Genomic DNA, 18,752 nt, shown 5'->3' with positions numbered 1-18,752 from the left:
AGAACTTCTACTCCCCCTTCTTACTCCAAAGACTTTCATTCATCCTGACTATTCAGGCCTTGATCACTCTCTCTCACTGCCAACTTCGCCTGATTCCTTAAGCTTGGTTTATGCTTCTGTGTCGCGGCGACGGCGTAGACCCTACAATCCTAGTTTGGTTCCAGAAACAAGGCTATGATTGAAGATAAGCCCCACCAGATCTAATAGACAGTGTGTCAATCTCTACCACCAGCTCAGCCCCTGCCTGGCTGGGTTCCTCCAGATACTCACTAAAGCAATGTTACTGTTATTACTGACAGTGAGTAAATCCAGGTCCACAGTCAGCTGACCTGATCAGGCAAAATGCTTCAAACACAAAAAAGTAAAAAACTGACATGTCTTCAGATTAATTCTAAATCATAAGATGGGTTCAATTATATAGCACACACACAAAAACTATCAAAATTTGGTTCCAACTAAACACTGTTCTGATTATAGTTAAATCTGCATTCGTGTTCAGGTGAATCTGTACGAACCTTGTGAGTGTTGAGCAGCTCACTCACTGAGATGTAGATAACAGGTTTTGTTACCATCAGCAGCTCTGAATATTCATTCATCTTGAATCTCTCCTTTGGTTCAGGGACATCACAAACACCCAACAGGAACTTCCTGTTGAACACATACAACTGTAAGAGGGACTAATTTGCTTTAAAATACCCAGAACTACAGCTTAAGATTAGTTCATGATGGGGGATATTGGACATAAACTAGGAGAAAAAGAAGGTCACATAACGTAGCCTATCCCAGCGGCTTTCGGGAGAGGGGTGGGGTACAACCTGGATAGGTCGCCAGTCCATTGCAGGGCCAACACATATTGACAGACAACCAGTCACACTCACAGCCACATCTACAATCAATTTAGAGAATCCAATCAGCCTAGTCCCCATTTGCATGTCTTTGGACTGTGGGAGGAAGCAGGAGTACCCGGAGTAACCCATGCAGGCACGGGGAGAACATGCAAACTCCACACAGAAAGACCCCGTGCCCAAGCCGGGACTTGAACCTGGAACCTTCATGCAGCGAGGAGACAGTGCTAACCACTGCACCACCATGCCGCCCTGGAGGTTAACTACTGCATCAAATTTGCTGTGATTTTGTTTTATTATATGATCTATTTCTAGTTTTGGCATCATGATCCAAATGATACTATATTCAGCACAAAGTTTCAGTGGGGATGGGGAATAATAACACAAGCTTTGGTAAAAAAAAAATTGACCTGTTACCAAGATGTAGCACCATTTCCAGTTTGGAAATGAATCAGAAAATTGTACAATATTTGTATTAAAAATTATTGTACATCAAAAGTATTTCACTAACTTTATTATGAGCATCCACAGATTCTCCACGCAAAGTTTCAGTATGATCTGAGGAGGACCCATGAGATTAAGCTCACTTCAGCAAATTTGTGGTGTCAAGTTTTACATTTTGTGATAGTGTATGTTAAGGTGACAAGCCAACATGCCTTGACCCTGATTACAGCACCAGCTACTGGCTGGCATGTGTATTTTTTTGGTCTAAGGTACATCCAGCAATCTTTACCAGTCTTTAATTTTACTTACATAGGGTGTGAAGCTATCCTGAATCTTTTCACATGTTACTTTATGATACACTATCAACCATATTCATGCCAGCAGTCGCATTTGTGCTGGTGGACCATAACTCATAAAATCAGTAATTATAAAAGATAAAGCTAACTTAAATTTGACATATACAGGTATGATAAGTGCCATCTCACATCCCATGTACCACCATAGCAAAGAGAACAGAGTGGGCCTGGACTGATGGTTAATATTTCAGTTCAATTAAGAAAAAAAAAAAGGAGATAATTTTTAAATGTTATTTTTCATAAAAGGAGTTGCGAGGATGGAAGAAGCTCAGTCCAAAACACATTATTTCAATCACACTTTAAGCACAGTGTTTCATGAACCGAAATGTTTTTCTTCGTTCAAAATATAAATAAAAACAGACCTGAATTTTGTGTGTGTGTGGCTGATATACTGGTTGAGTGCAGTGACATGTGGTCCATCTCCATTGAAGTATTTGTTGGTAGCAGCATGCTGTAACATTCGGGCAATGGAGCCCAGGATGTGACGCTGCCCTGGCTGCAGAGCTGAGCCTGCTGAGCGCTCCACCACATTGAATCCATCTGGAGCCACAATGGCAGGGTTCATATAGCGATAATAGATCAGGTTTCCCACAATCTGAGGAGAGAGCAGTAGTGATGCAGCCTCCACACTGAGAAATGTTTTTTTAGTCATTTTTAAGTTGTATTATCAAACAAATGGGGACAGAGAGAGGAATGGCAACACCTAAACAGAGACTGATATGAATGGCAAAAGGACTGTAAGGTACAGACATATAAACTAATTCTAATATTTTGTGTTCTCTTGTTCACATCAGGCAATGAGTAAATTAATTTCTGCATTTTTCCCAAATACTTTTGAAGTTTGATGATATAGTGCACCGATATTGATGTTATGCAGTTTGCAATTTCATTGAATAGTACATGAATTACAGCCCTTGTAGCAGTTATGTGCAGCGCAGCTATGATTAGACAATTTAAAAAACAGATCCTGCTTGAACCAACACAGAAATAAATATTTCAAAAATATTGTCAAAGTTTCATGTCATCAATTTATCAAAGCCTGGTTACTTCTGACAGAGAGGGCTTGATGGGAACACTGCAAGTTACCTTGTAGAGCTCGTTGTCACTGGCCTCAGGGAACTTTGTCTTCAGAGCATCTCTGAGAACTTTTGCAGTGTAACGTAAACCATATCTACAGCACACAGACAAACATTCTATTCAAGCGTGGACAGGTATGGTGACAGGTGGAACATCTACAGTAGTTTGTGAGGGTAAGAAGTGTACATTAGTTTTGGTGTTGGAAATAAACAGATGTAGACTAAGGGTTGTTTGGGGAGATTTGAGGTGAGAAAGGCAAGACTACAGTAGTTTGAGGAGGTTTGAAGTGAACACATGGAGACCCATAGACATTTATAAAGATGAAGGGTGATCAGGTGGAGACCTACGGTAGTTTGTGGAGATTTGAGGTGATGGCTTTGAGCACTCTGTCTGTCAGGTTCTTCAGGTTAACGATAGCGACATTGATGCGTCGCTGAACTTCAGGATGAGACAAAGCCTCCTCAGCAGACACATCATAGGGCAGGGAGCTTCAGGGGGACAGGAGATCCATGTGAGACAGGTGAGTAAGTAATTAAGCAAATTCAAGCTGTATGTCTGTTCAGACCTCTTGTTTCCAGTTTGGCTCTCAGTCTGGTTGATCCAACTCTTATAAACATCCAGTGGGTCAGTCCTGATGGCTAGGATCTGGTCTAACAGGATATCCTGCAGAGCTAGACCCATAATGTCTTGGAGGATGTTCTGACCATGAGCATGACGATAAAAGCTAACCAGCATCTTGATGACAGTGGGGTTGCCTGTCACCACATCCTGAGGTTGATCCACCTTCCACCTGACACCAATTAAGACAAACAGGTATGGAACAACGTGTTATATTAGCATCTAGTCACAATCTAAAAATCAATCAAAAAGATCTTAAAAACTGAAAACATTTAAAAATTAGTATGATCCAGTATGATTAATTGGGTTCTTTCTTTGTGTTTTAAACAATTAAAAAATTATAAACATTTCTTGATTAAACATGAACTCTCAGGATAACAGTGCCTTTTATGATCCGTCATATAAATTAACTTTATGTAGCCACCCACTTGCCATCTTAGTCACAAAATCAGTCTTTATAATCTGTCAGTTCAATTGAACCAACACTGCTTTATTCATAACAAAAAGCCCCAAATTGTTTTTTTCTTAAAAATTACGAATGTTTTGCTTTGTTCTAGCAAAATATTTGATTCAGTGTTGCCTGAGACAATGATTAGTTACAACACTATATATGAAGAAGGGAATATTTTAGGTTTTTGCAAGCAGAAAACATGAGAAAAAAATCTGTGTGTATAAAGACATTCAACTATCACAGACAGCATGCAGGCTCCAACCCAGTGAATTTCCCAAGGTTCCTGTGATTGTGGCCAAAAGGCAAGTTTAATTTCATTATACACAGTTTGAAACAGGAAAGTTACAGCCAGACAGCTGTCACATGGTTTTTTAATTTATTTCACTTTCATTCAGAGAGAGAGGAAGACAGAGGGGTTCTCTGTCTGTCTTTGCGTTCTGCAAAGCCCTCAAAAGATAATTTTTACTGTTGAGAACCCTTTGCTTCTCACTACACTAGTTGCTGCTTCGCATCATTTAAAAAGGCAACAGCTAAGGGTGAAATGCCCATGCAGTTATGGCAGGCTAGTGGTGGTTGTAAATATTGGAGACAATCTTTCAGGTGGATGAATTATGTAAACTTAGGGATTTTGGACAGTCAGAGCCAATTAACGCATTTCTAAAGACCAGACTGATGACATATGTGGCTGTATTTCATTCACACATGTAGTTATAAATACAGTAGACAACCTCCAGATGTGGTCAGATCTCATTTGGAATCTGCCTTAATGTTTTTTCCATTGTTCAGAAAAAATGTCCAGAGACGGATTGCATTTTAATTCTAGGTTTGCCATTGGTCTATGTGGCCTACTGCTGATTTACAATATCGGAGGCAGTATTTTTTTTAAAAACTATAAATTAAAGCTGCAAGCAGTGTTGTTAGGGTCTGAGCCTCCTCACGCCCACGGCCGGGTGCCAAACGGCGGTCCAAATCCAACGGTGTATTTGGCAAATCCCTGGGCCTTGTAGTTTCGGAGATAGAAGCCTCAGTGTTATGCGTTGTGAGTGCAGAGAGAGAGCAGTGCTGAGAGCTGGCCCTGGAAGCACCCCTCTCCTGCTGCTCTCTGCTGTCTGTGTCAGAGTGGAGAGCAGAGGAGGATTGTGACATTTGTAGTGTGGAAAACAGTCATAACTCCCCATATGTTGGTCAAACGTTGAATGTAGCACCATCTGTTCGTGTGGATTTTTCTCAAGAATTCAATGGTGTTCTTTTCGAAGGTGTGGGAGTTTTATTTTAGAAGCTAGAAGCGTTTGCCCTCATGGTACATACTCTCAAACAGAGCTGCATACGTTGGTCTAAAATGGAACAAAATACCATATTTTTGTAGGGATTGTTGTCAGGAATGCAGTGATGTTTTTTTAGAAGCTGTGGGATGTTTAGTTTAGAAATGAGAAGCCTTTGTTAGAGAGAATGTACCATGAAAGGACACGGCCTCCCTATTAGTTTCCATTGAACGTGACGTGACGTGAAAAGTGTCTCCCCGACTTTGACGGCTTATAAAATGGGACCCGATAGACTTTTGACAAAGTTTTTAACAACTTTTAATCAGCGGAGTTTCATGAGCAATGTATGAAATTTCGGAAGCGATACCATTAACGCCCTAGGAGGAGACAGTTTTTGTTAAGGGAGCAAAATCGTCCAAAATTGGACATTTGTGTCCAAATTGTGGATGTCCTGTTGAAGTTAGGTCATGGGTACATGTACACGATTTGTCCATCTTGATGAGACGAATCCAACGGTGTTGGTCCCATGTCTGTAGGACATTCCTTTGGGCCGTTACGGACCTTTTTCTGTATGTAGGTGGCGCTATGGAGAAGAGGTGTAATTTTTTTTTTCAAATATCAAATTCTTCACCGGCGCTGACGTGTGTGCCAATTTGGTGAGTTTTTGAGCATGTTTAGGGGGTGAAATTAAGCTTTAAAGTGGCGTAATAAGAAAGAATCATAATTTTTTTTCCGTTTTTCGAACAAAAACACTCCTATGTGTTTTTTAAGGCCTGAGCCCAGAGGTACGCCGGGGCGAAGACCACATTATGTTTGCTCGACACACTCGTCACTTCAAAGCTTAATTTGACTAAACACGCTCAAAAACTCACCAAATTTGGCATACACATCTGCTCCAGCAAAAAATTCAATATTTAAAATTTAAAAAAAGAAAAAAACAGCGCTTTACTCAATACTGCCATCTAGATTGACAAAAAACCCTGCCACGGCCTGTAGGAATGTCCCAGACACAGGAACAACACAGTTTTATTCGTCTCATCAAGACGGACAAGTCATACACTGACATCCCTGACCTAACTACAACAGGACGTCCAGGACACGAATGTCCAATTTTGTGACTCGAACAAACGCTATCTCCTCCTAGGGCGTTCATGGTATCGCTTCCAAAACTTAATTAATGACTCTCCAAACTCTGCTGATCAAAAGTTGTTAAAAGTTTTTATATAACTCACTTGGTTTCCATTTTATTAGCCCTCAAAGTGGGGGAGACACTTTTCACCTTACAATGGAGACCAATGGGGAACCTGTCTGCTCTCATGGAACATACTCTCAAACACTCGCTTCTCACATGTAAACTAAAACTCCCACAGCTTTAAAAAACACCACTGTATTCCTGACAAAAATCACTACAACAATATGGTACTATGTTCCACTTTTGCCCAACATATGCAGAGCTATTTGATTTTGACACACAAAAAATGTAACAATCCTCCTCTGCTCTCCACTCTGACACAGACAGCAGCAGGGGAGGGGTTCTTAAAGGGCCAGCTCTCAACTCTGCACTCACTTGGCCTCACACTGTAGTATATAGTGCCACGCACTGATACCTTCATTGAATAGTGCCTCCTTCGGAGGCGGAGTGATATTGCAGCATATACACAGTTATTGTCATGGTTACCTGTTACCTGTTGATCCCGAGTAGCTGCAAGTCAAGAGAGCACTTGAAGAAACTAAGTCTTCTTATTTAATCCTGCACCACAACGAGCACTCTACCCTAGATAAGGTAAAACTACGACACACACTGAGGCTTGTATCTCCAAAACTACAAGTCCCACAGATGTCATACTTATACCGCTGGATTCGGGATGACTCCTGTGACCCGGTCGCAGGCGCGCGGAGGCTCAGGCCCCAACAACGCTGCTTACAGCTTTGATTTTTAGCTGGGATATTGTTTAGTGTGTCATTTTTGTGTTTTTAGCATTTGAGTGTCGAGCAAACTCATTAAGAACCTGAGCCAGAACGTACTTCAGGCGAAGACCCTATTAACACAAAACACAGTAAAAATGCCTACAGTTGTCAAAACAACAGTGTTATATAGTGCTTCCAGCTAAGAACGCTCCAGTGCCTCCGCCCTGTTTAATTTGGGCCTGAGCCCGGAGGTACTCCGGGGCGAAGACCCTATTATTTACTAACTTTATGTTGGTCTTTGTTTAAATGGTCACGTATGACAGAATTTTCAATAAAGAAAGTCATTTGTTGAAGATATTGGCTTTCTACCTTCACGTTGTCATATCTGTCCAAAATTGGTGCAGTGAAAATAGAAAGGGTCAATTTTCAGTCCAGCACAAAAATTCAACACATCAAATGCACACATCAGTAATCAGTGATTGTCCCACCCTATCTAAGCCACTGAGATGTCTTGTCAGATTTTGGTAAGGGTAGTGTATTTACTGGCTAATTAACACAGATTTATTAGGGCAGAAAAGAAGATCCAACACACTGATGATAGATTCAGTCATTGTTTCCCTGCAGTTTAAAGGCCTGATCAACTAAATGACAGGACAGCCAGTCAGTAATATGATTGTTAATTACCTGATCTCATATTGCAGGGCCTCAGTGAATAGCTGCAGCAGCAAGAAGGCCTCCCTGGGACTGGAGCCATAGTTAAACAAACTGAACACCAACATCTCCATGAAAGAAGTAGAGCGACTCTGAGGCATCAGGACGATTAGTTGAGCCAAATAGGATGGCTGAATCTGAAAAGACACACTTGGCTATAATATTACTTATCACAACATTGCTCCAGTAGAAAACCCAAATAATTACATGAGTGCAATGTTTGATATAGAATCATTGTCCAACTGTTCACTATCTGGCCTTAAAATAGCATTGCTGATGTTGTGACAACTCAACAAGAGATTAATTCAGAGATGTGACAATTAATCCAGCTGAAGAAGGGGCTTTTGGCCTGTGAGGCCAAACACCCCTTTTCAAAGCCTGCATTTGACTTTAACTAGGCATTTTTCTGGGCAGAGAAATAGCTTAGTTGTGTTTGTATAATGTCTATGAATGCTCTGTTTATCTGATGGAAGTCCTGTAATTAGTAATTGTAACTACATAGCATTATACGGTATTTATTGGTGTTAGGTAACACCTTCTTGAATGTTACGGTTATTAATAACTGTTACCTGTTATTAATACTGCACAAGTGTGTTAACACCCACATTTTTGGGTTTACCTTTGTCCTTTCCTCTCTCTCTCTTCCGCTAAGCGCTCATCTTAGTAATTAACACTCCACGTTTATACCTCCACGGTGCTAACTAGCGGCTAGCTAGCCTCAGCTAATTGGCCTAGCTGCTAGCCCCGCTGCGACGCTAACTGGTTGCTAGGCAACCAGACTCCCCCTCCCCTCCATATCCACACACACACTCCCTCACTCACACACATATTACCACTTTGTATCTTTTTTTTAGATAAACCGTTATACCAACGTGTTGCTGATTGATTGATACACTGCGTTAATAAATATATTTTTATTATAAGAGAGAAGTCGTAGTGTCTTTGTGTAGGAACTTGTGGTCACGTGTCTAAGCAATAGCCAGTGCTCGGATCTCATCCTTCAACATCAGAGCTGTCCCTAGGTAGTTAATGTTACGGAATATTGACTGTTTAGTAGATAAACTCTGTTCACGACTGATAACTGTTACAAGTTTGGTCGTATTATAGTTTCCCTGAACTCATCAGGGTGGTGCCCTGAATAATTAATATTTAATATTAATTAGACATTTTTTTAATAATCGATAATTATACCCATAATTATCAATTATTATTTTCTGACCAATTCACTCTTCAGCGCACAACACTGACATACTTGGGTCTGTAAGTGTGTATGATAAACTTTACTAGTGGGTAAAATTCACACATTCTGTTTCCAGCCAATACATTTTTCTTAAAAAAAAATATGAAATTGCCTATTCTTTGTTGTTGTTTAAACAGGGCATAACCTGCAATCTAAAAGGACCTTAATGAAGCAAGTGACTGTAAACACCTGTCCAACACTAACAATGAAAGAATTTGCCTCACTTTACTGGGTGGAGTTGGCTGTCCTCCAAGCCTCCTGTTCATAAAGAAGCAGAGAAATATTTCAGAGCTAGGCTGGTGTTGTAACTGTGAGTGAACCAGTGCACAGCTTAACAGAGCTCCTGTGTACCGTTTAAGGTGTGTATTACTGACTGAAAGATAATGTCCTCTGCCTCCATTTATCGGTTTGCAAAAACATGTTTGATTTATGTTAGTGTATTTAAAGAAATTTTAATTTGTGCAAAATAATTAGGGACATTAAAAAAAAAAAAAAAAAATATATGTATAAAAATGAAATTGACAAAAAATTCACCCCCTCCCGCTCCAGTACCTCCAATCTTATCTCTTTCAGACATTTTGTGTTGCAATTATTACAGCACACAAAGAAACTGTCTTGAGCATCCGATCGGTCCTTCTGATTGGGCCTTACAGCCACGACCAATCATAATTTAGAGCCTGTATCAGCTGGTCACAATCTGCAGGTGGTCATTCAGAGCACCTTTTTGTTGACTTGTACTACAGTACCAGAAAAATTTATATTATGTGGCAAAGTACTATTTGTATACAGCATGAACCAATATACTGCCAAGCCCTAAATCAAATTCTCTGGAGACAGGCAAAAAGTACCTGCACCTGCCTAGTTGCAGGTGCCAATTTCTAAATCGGACAACAACCACGAAAGACAGCTTTAACTGTCTTGCTTTGCAAAAGATTTCTGAAATGAATCAAACGAGCAGGTGCGGAATTTACAGGTTATTTACCAATTTGAATACTGGAAAAGGTTGTCGATTAAATTAGCAAAATAAAATGAAATGATAACCTGGTTAAGGTAGGGTTGTCAAAAATATCGATTTATCAATTTTGAAAAATAAAAACGATACGATGGAAAAGTCATTTTGAACCGATACTCTACCTGCCTCCTTGGTTTACACATGCGCCGCTGCCCCAAACACACACACACACGCACACACACACACACACAGAGCGCTGCCCTTGGGAGCGAGCCATCATGCAGCAGCCCCACCCCTCCTCGCTCACACAAACACCACTGGCTGTATTTTTTTAGTGTCGTCATTCTACAGTAGGTGTGTAAGCTGCCATGAGATGGCGTCTGCAGGAACTTCGCAACCACTTTTAATAAATAAACAAAACAGCAGAAGTGCTGTTTGGAGGTTGTTTGGCCTTCCTTGTTCATCCGACTCAAATCCAAAGGACAGTAGCAAGCCAATATGCAAGAGATGCAACAGAGCTGTGCCGACAAAAGGAGCAAACACAACGAATTTAGCAAAGCACCTTCAAGACAGACACCCGGACCTGTATAGATTTTGAGTTATAGAGGTTGATAACAGTATAACTTTAAGTAAGTGTTGCCTAGAGCTATCACATCTGTTGGTGTTTACATAAATGCTAAAGCTAATCGACGGTAGGTTACATATCGTCACCCTATTCAAATAATGACCCAAGTCATTTTTCAACGAAAATTAGTTTTGGGCCTTAATCATCTATTGATAATGCCGGCCATCTCTAGTAAAATTACCAAATCCTTTGAAAGGATAATGTTCCTTATGCCCTATAGACAGTGGCCTATGTCAAGAGAGTGACAGGCCATTTGGTTACGTTTTTTTGTTTTCCCAAAAACTTGAAATCAGGACATAGGCTGTTATTTTAATAGGGTGACAATATATTAAAACTTATTTGCATACTGTTAATTTGTAAAGAATACCTTGAAAAAGTTCTCTACCTCAAGAATAAACTTCTTTATTTTTCTTTAAATAAAAAACATTTTTGCACAAAATTCTGAGTGGTTGCATTGTATTGAAAATAGAATCGCATATCAATATTTTTTCAAAAAACTGTATCGAAGTGTGAAATCCAGTATCGCGACAACACTAGGTTAAGGTAAACACAACCTGTTTACCTGTCATTTCACCTGTCTCGCCTACATCATGTAGAACAAGCATATCTCACCTGCAATAGGTAAAACAGGTGCTGATAGGCCTCCAATCTCTCTCTCCTCCCTCTGCTCAGAGCTTTCAGTCCTTCACCTCTCTTCACATCCATCATGTCTGAGAGCTGCTCCTTGTTTTTCTTAGTCAGTTTCTTACAGTGAGACACCAATTCCTGTACAGACAAGACATTCATAATACTACAAAGGTCTAACTGAACTGTAACTGTTACTCAGCAGAATTTTTAAAATGAGGGACAGGGATAACAAAGCAACTTTCAGTGTAGAAAAGTCACATAGTTTTGTTTTCCATGCGAGTATAAGCTGATGTCTTGATAGGTCCCAACCTGTAGCGTGGCTCTGTTTCGGACAAGCAGGCCAATCTTCAGGTCCATCAGGTTTAGATCAGCCTCCAGATGTCTGTTGAAACGGATGGTCCTCACCACTTCCTCCCTCAATTGTAGAAGCTCTGATTCCTCTCTGATGTCACTGTCACCCAAGTCAAGAAGGTGAACAAACTTCCTGATCACAGAGAGTCGAGGCGTGTCTGAATGGACTGAGACAGATGAGGGACGATAAGGATCTTGTTAACGGTCCAATGAAGTGAATGCAACATTCCAATTTCTGTAAAGAAATTACATCAACAGGTAACTCCAATCAAGAGAAGCATTTTGTTAGAATTCTCCCATTAATTTACCCAGCATCCTGTACTCTCCTCTGGCTCTGTTGGCTCTAAAGAAGGCCTGGATCTTTACAACAGCATCTATCTGTGAAGACAGAGCTAGTATCTTGTGATGGCACAGACACAAGTTCATAATATTGTCACAAACAAAAATAGTTTGATCATCTGACTTATTACAATTTATCCTCAGAATTGACAATCTTCAACATGAACTGAAATATAAAGACCTTTGACTAAGCAGCAGTGCTTACATTGTATCTGAAGAAACACAATCGCGCTTGATATTTTCTCCTCACCAACCACATCCTCACAAACGACTGGATCTAATGACAAACAATTTAATGTTGATTAAAAACTCAGAAAAAATGTTTTATCACCAATGGACCAAAATCTTGATATTGAATATCATCCTGTGAGTGTATGTACATTTAATAAATGAAATCACATAAAACCTGGTGATTAAAACAGATGAAAAATAATTAACTCAAGGTATAGATGTGATGTTTTCACAGTTACCTTCACTACAGCTCTCCAGTTTAAGTAGAGAAACCGCAGCCGTTCTTTGTATGCCCTCTGCTGGACAAACCTCCTCCAGTTAGACTAGGTTCAGCAGAACAACAAAAAGGAGAATTAGAAATCAAAGCCGCCACCACCAGTTTTACTGAATTGATTTTGCAAGTTAAACATTCACTATATTTAAATTCACTGTTCAAAAACTGGCAAAAAATGAGGGGTTTTGGAAAACAGTATGTATTTCATCAGAGATGTTGATAGGTTTTCAATATAGTGATTCTCCATGACCCACAGGTGGTGATTTGAGTGGGTCCCTGGGAAATTCAATGGGTCCCCAATTAAAAAATGTATTTCTTATATTCTTCTATTGCTTAAATTGTAGTGTTAAACTCTCTCAATGGTGGTACGGTAAGATATGGCTATAATTAGCAGGCATGTTCAAAATGTTTTTTTCGCCAGTCAAAGTTTTGTTTTTTTGTTTTTTTTATTGTCACACAGCCACCACCGGAATATTTTTTTATTTATTTTGTTAGAGCACGTCCCCTAGACGTTAAACCACCAACCAAAGTGAACACAGCATATAACAGTTCAAACGTGAATTTATTTACTACTAAGAAGTTCGTATCTTTAATTGTTGAAATGAAATCCGTGGTAGTTGTAGTTGTAGCGGCTAAAGTAGCATGTCACGATACTGTACTCAAGGGGATCATGTCTGCGCTGAGTTAAAGCGCAAAGGGTTGAAACAGGGCTCGTCAGGTCCGCTGACAGCAAGGTTTCTTTTGCTACTTACTGCAATTTTAAACACAAGTTGTTGCTCACAATGTATGGTTTTTTGTGGGAAAAATGAGGTGTGTCCCTGGGACGCGCAGATAGTGAATTTACTGCGTCCTTTCATATTTTAATGCATCAGGGATGCAGGAAGCGTACCTAACAACATCACTGTTTCATTATTAACTTCCATTATGTAGACGGGCGTACCTGCCAGCTAGCCTCTTAAAAAGATAGATCCTGGTAACGTTCAATCTGGGATCTATTTTCTTTGGGTTGTTATTTGAATTGTTCAATATACAGTGCAAGTCCTATGGGTGACAACAGCAAAATGACTGCAACACAATTGCCACTTTTTCCCTCCTTTGCCCTGTCAGTTTGATGACGATTTTAGAGTACTCTTCTTGTGAAATACCCTCAAATTCCATGACTTTAGCCAACTCTTACAATAGAGCTCACAGTATAGTAGGGAAAATATGTCCGGAATCCAGTGATACAGATTGAAAAAGTGGTCAGACTTATACTTTGTGTCAAACTGAGGCTTCTGACATCTAAACTATATCTCCAGAAATTGCTTCCCCATTGGTTTGTAAGGTGCAATGAGGCACAGCAACGTTTGGGGCTTACAGAATCCAAATGGTTTAAGTTGCTTCAAAGTTTCATAACTTTTGTTCAGCATAGTCTCATAGGTCATATATTAAAGTTTGAAGGTAATACTATTAACGCCCTAGGAGGAGATGGCACTTGTTTTGGGTCCAAAATTGGTGCAAAGTCATACTTTCATATTGTGGACTTTCTGTTGGATTTAGGTCAGGAGTGTCTGCATAGGATTCGTAGGTCTGGCTGAGACGAATAATTGAGTTTTTGTTCCATGTCTTTACAACATTCCTACGGGCCGTGGCGCCCCTTTTTAGCTACTTGGTGACACTGTGGAGTACATTTTGGCACTTTGGGGGTTAATTTTCACATTTTATCAAATTTTTCACCAGACCTGATGTGCATGCCAAATTTGGTGAGTTTTTGAGCATGTTTAAGGGGTCAAATTGAGATCTAAAGTGGCGGGGGGACCACGACAGATGGACAGACAGACAGAGAAAGAGGATACAAGAGCGTCTTCACCCCCTTTGGGGCTCAGGCCCTAGTTATGGCTACTTGTGTGACATATGGACAAAACCACTGCTGTGGCCAATTTAAATTTGCATCTTTTCCTTTAGAAAAATACTGGTCTTAAGAGTTGATAGGCTGGCTGCAGACAGAGTCAAGCTTTTGTTGCATCTACGGCCAGATTCTGCGGTTGCTTGATGGAGGCCGCAGCCTCAGCCCATGAGTGTGAGTTCTGCAGTGTCTTCGACACAACAAATGAGATGTTGCTAGTGCCGGGCTATTCAGAAGTTCCCAAACTACAGCTAAAGTTTAGTAGCAGCTGGCAGTGCGTGAATAGTGTAGTACTCCATGTGAGCAACGTACCGCACAGGCTTTCTCGCCGACAGGTGTGCTGAGGAGGCACTCTGTGGAGCTATGTCGGGAGGACACCAGTGTGTTGCAGTGAAGGATGGTTTCACCGTTGCCATGGACTCCGTTCCATTATTGGACTTTTATATTAGATATTCTAAGCTAGTTATTTTCTGGGATTCTTTTAATTATTTTTGGTCCCTTTTAGAATATTCAAGGCACCGGTCTTGAGTATTTGAACTCGATTATGGGTTTTATTTCGGAGTTTTAAAATATTTCAGTCCTAGGTCCATTCAGACAATTTTATCTATTGAAACTGTTTGTTTTATAAAACAAAAAGAAAAGAAAAACAAAAATGAAGTAAAAGAAATTGTTCTTTCCACCTCAGCCTTCATTGCCACACACTGCTCTCCCCTTGAGAACCAGGTATATTTAAGTGATTATTTAGAGCTCTAGTCTCTTACAAACCTAGGTGGTGTTGTCAGACACCCAACTTGTAGTACCTGGGCCTGCAGCCTGCTCAATACCATTTTACAGTTATATAAGTTGGGACAGAGGTCCCAGTTCACAAGCATGAGGCCAAATGTAGAGATGCAAGCACCTGTGTGTGCACTGTGTGATTGTTTGAGTTTTTTTCCCATCTACAAAGGACCTCTGGATCAGGAAGACGTGGATTAGTTATCCCTTTACTTCAGAGCCATAGCATCATGTTTTCTGCCGATTACCACACAAAATTTTAGAAACAACACTGGTAAATGAACATCTGCCAAAAATTACCACTAAGTGACATGCTGGGTGATGCACCCTAAATAGCCAGGTAGCATAATAGTCTGTTGGAATCTATGAGGCCATCTCTGCAGTAAATGTGTAAAGAACAGAAAACAGGGAGCGATGACATGGAAAGTGAGCTCATTTTCCCCACAAAAGGCTTTATTTTGGGAAAGTTGCCACAAATTGATTATAATCATCTTGGTGCCCCCTTCAGCACTCAGTGCCCCATAATCTACATGTGTATATAGCAGCAGACTTCTTCATCTAGATCAAGAAAGAGTTCTTTTTTCTTCTATTGTGTTAAGAGACATTAAGCCAGTATGAAGAAATCCCCGTGGATGATTTATTTCACCAAGGAAGGTCAGAAGTTTAAATCTGGGATTTAAAAAGAAAAGATTCTCACTTGGATGATGGTGGCAGCCTCTGTTTGGCGGTGAAGGTAATGTTGCCAACCCTCAAAGTGCTGTCTGATTAGGAACCCTCGACTGGCCGCCTGCAAGCGAGTGATGAGGGCTTCACTGCTCTTCCAAAGAAGACTGCGACTGTACGAGGCTGAAACACTGCTTACTACTTCCTAAGAGGGAGGGTCACATGAAATCGCATATCACATTACATCATTGTTACTGACCAACCAGAGTGGGACAAATGCAACAGCTCTTTCTCCCAGTTAACATTTACTCTTTTTACACTGAAAAACGCGTGTCAAAGTGGGTTTCTGGACCCGCATTTGCTCGGCATTAGGGTGCATTCATGCTTCCAGAAGACCTGGGTTTGAACTCCCGCTGTGAGGGCTGCGTGCCTGTGTTTTTCTCTCTCGTACGTCATCGTGCTGCCGTCATCATTACACATAAACGTGCAACACTGAGAGGTACACAAACGACAACATGGACGTTGTTGAGTCGAACGTTAGCGTTATCATTGCGTGCATTGCAATGTTGTCTCTTTTGCGAAGCATACAAACTAGGCGCAGATGGGAAAATGTCTGAGTGCTAATGCAGCAAAGGAGGATGGAGTTTTTGGCTAGTCTGGAAGAAAGCCGAAGAAGCTACAGGCGAAGCCTGACAGGCGGCACAGTGACAAAATCAGGATGAGACAGGAAGGTTGTGTGAAACCTGAGACGACGGGGGTTGCCTTTTTCACACTGCAGGTGAGCTGAGCCGAGCCGCTAAACACCCGGGTTGCTTGGCAAGTTGGTCGACGCAGGTCGAAATGCCGAGTAAACCCTTTCAGAGTGCCCAAAAACCCATGTTGACCCATGTTTTTGGTGCAGTGTGAAATGGGCTATAGACACACCTGTCCTGAAGAACAAAGTGTAAATCTTTTGATTCCCCCAAAGTGTGACTGTCACTGAAAAATCCAATTCTCAGGTGCATCTCACCTGGATCTCTTGCTGGTCCAGAAACACACTGTTATGAATGAATTTGTGTGGTTCCTCCCAACTCCCTTCCAGTCTATTCAGGTGAAAGAAGTAGGATGACCCATCCTCTAGCTGGACCCTGACCCAAGGACTTCTGTTGTCTTCTGCACACACAGAAATACCATTTGCAGTTATAAGTTGGTGCAGTGATAAGTTTGTGGTGGATTGACATGTCATAATGTCAATGGAATTTGTCTGAGTCTGTACTCAATGAATCTTACGTTTGTGCGTGATCCGAGCATTCAGCTCCTGCTGATATTCTGCTGCACACTGTGACATTACTCCATGCAGTCCTACTTCTGGTAGACACAGTACACGAAGAGTCTGTGTCATGCTGTTCTCCTTCATTGCCTGATTTACTGCTGCAACTGACAGACACACTAAGGGGAAGACATACAACATATCAATAGAGTACCAACATGCAGCACATGTTCACACAAACACACGTGTTCTTATATCTTTGCGTGGACCTTCAGTGACATAATACTAGGGTTGTAGTGAAAACCATGTTAACCAAGATGGGCACCAGACATTAACAGCAAATATTTTAGTAGCGATATCTTATCAAATAATGCACAGGCTATAACCCCAAAGTTGTTGTCTACACAAAATCTTGTGGTCTGTGGTCTGCATTTCTCCAATTTGCAAGGTATCATACACACAGTGTTTGCTGGAACAATTACACATCAATTTACTGAGAAAAAAACATTTTTTAACAAATTTGTGTACAAACCAACTCACACTTCAGAGCTTTTTGAGTCTGCTGGTTAGCTCTCCATACTCCTTCCTGGATGTCAGTAAACGACAGCTAATTGGATCATGGGAGAAGACATGAGTTCAGTTTGAATAAAGCTTATAAGAGAAGTTACATGTTAGGAGTCAAATTTGCAATCAGATTAACTGATGAATAAAAAAAAAACTCTGAGTCTGCCTGGGTACCTGCATGGTTAGTCATCTAAATATCAGTGGATGAGAAAAGTCTTAGTGAACCAGGTTTTGATTGGTTGCTCAGTTGGTCCCAGGATAAAAAAAACAAAACAAAAACCTCTCTCTCTCCCTCGCCATCTCCAATCACAGCCCCATGTACACAGTACCTTATTCAGTACCTGGGGCACAGAAATATTCCAAGGCAAGAATGAGGTTCTTCATACAGATTGTGACAGAGGGCTGTCTAGCTTGTCAGTACAGCGCCTTGTTATTGTCTCTGGTTACTATCGCAGGGGTGCACATCTGACTTTAGCTCGCTGGGGACTGATATCAACTTTTAACAAGCGCCAGTACATTAGAGGATCTGTGAAAGCGCACACACACAACGACAACATACAAACATCCACTGAATCACACATCTGTTTTCCCTGACTTCGGCATCTCAACCGCGATCAAATAAATAATGCGCTCTCTGGGTAGAGCGGGTTAAATCCTGTGTACGGTATGCCCATTTTCTTTGCTTGTTGTTGTGTTATTCATTTTTGCCTGGTAGGTTAACTCCTGGGGGTATTTGTTTGGGGAGAGTTTGAATGGCGTGCGTGCCGCTGTGACTGGCTTACCCGAGCAGTGGGGCGGAGGGCTAGCTCAAGCGCCTCAGCGCTGCGCAATGCAGCGTGGGTACGGGGCAAACTGTGTTTTGCGGGGTTTATTGTGAAATGTTGAAATAATAATGTTTACAAGGGGACATGTGTAATGATGTTGAGGCATATGGAGTGTATTATTGTGAAAGTATTTACTGACGGTAGTAGTAGTGCCTGACAGTGTTTATTAGTGATTTTTGCAGTTAACAGTGAACATGTAATGACCTGTGCGAGGGGCTGAGCATCTTAAATTGGGCTAAGTTCATTCTATGGCAGGGAGAGTGAGGGGAAGCAAGTACCAGCTCAGGTGCTTTTCTCCTCTGAGCGAAGATGAGGTCTCCAGACTTCTCCTGAGCTCAAAACCTACAACTTGTCCTCTCAATCCAATACCCACCAGCATCCTGAAGACCATTTTGCCCACTATCAAACCTGCATTCACACACATTGTCAAGTCCTCCCTAGAAAGTGGCATTTTTCCTGCTACTTTTAAGCAAGCCTGTGTC

General features: G+C 41.0%; 1 protein-coding gene across 4 annotated transcripts in view; it reads right to left on the bottom strand.

Moving 5' to 3' along the window:
- Window positions 1-18,752, bottom strand: part of iqgap3 (IQ motif containing GTPase activating protein 3) — a 50,148-nt gene that overhangs the window by 13,371 nt on the left and 18,025 nt on the right. For all 4 annotated transcript variants that reach the window (XM_086216128.1, XM_086216129.1, XM_086216130.1 and 1 more), the window contains 15 exons: window positions 17,423-17,489; window positions 16,903-17,061; window positions 16,643-16,785; window positions 15,668-15,838; window positions 12,277-12,360; window positions 12,012-12,083; window positions 11,776-11,845; window positions 11,426-11,634; window positions 11,102-11,254; window positions 7,646-7,809; window positions 3,288-3,512; window positions 3,070-3,210; window positions 2,732-2,816; window positions 2,008-2,240; window positions 516-648 (listed from right to left, as the gene is read on the bottom strand). In XM_086216128.1, coding sequence (XP_086072254.1) covers window positions 516-648; window positions 2,008-2,240; window positions 2,732-2,816; window positions 3,070-3,210; window positions 3,288-3,512; window positions 7,646-7,809; window positions 11,102-11,254; window positions 11,426-11,634; window positions 11,776-11,845; window positions 12,012-12,083; window positions 12,277-12,360; window positions 15,668-15,838; window positions 16,643-16,785; window positions 16,903-17,061; window positions 17,423-17,489 — 2,109 coding nt within the window. The remainder of the gene's footprint in view (window positions 1-515; window positions 649-2,007; window positions 2,241-2,731; window positions 2,817-3,069; window positions 3,211-3,287; window positions 3,513-7,645; window positions 7,810-11,101; window positions 11,255-11,425; window positions 11,635-11,775; window positions 11,846-12,011; window positions 12,084-12,276; window positions 12,361-15,667; window positions 15,839-16,642; window positions 16,786-16,902; window positions 17,062-17,422; window positions 17,490-18,752) is intronic.

Source organism: Aulostomus chinensis, chromosome 10, assembly GCF_037954235.1.
Source record: "Aulostomus chinensis isolate RoL2024-O1b breed Wild chromosome 10, RoL_Achi_v1.0, whole genome shotgun sequence".
Taxonomy (NCBI): Eukaryota; Metazoa; Chordata; class Actinopteri; order Syngnathiformes; family Aulostomidae; genus Aulostomus; species Aulostomus chinensis.
Note: the sequence above shows the minus strand (reverse complement) of the source record. Positions and strands in the feature narration are given on the sequence as shown.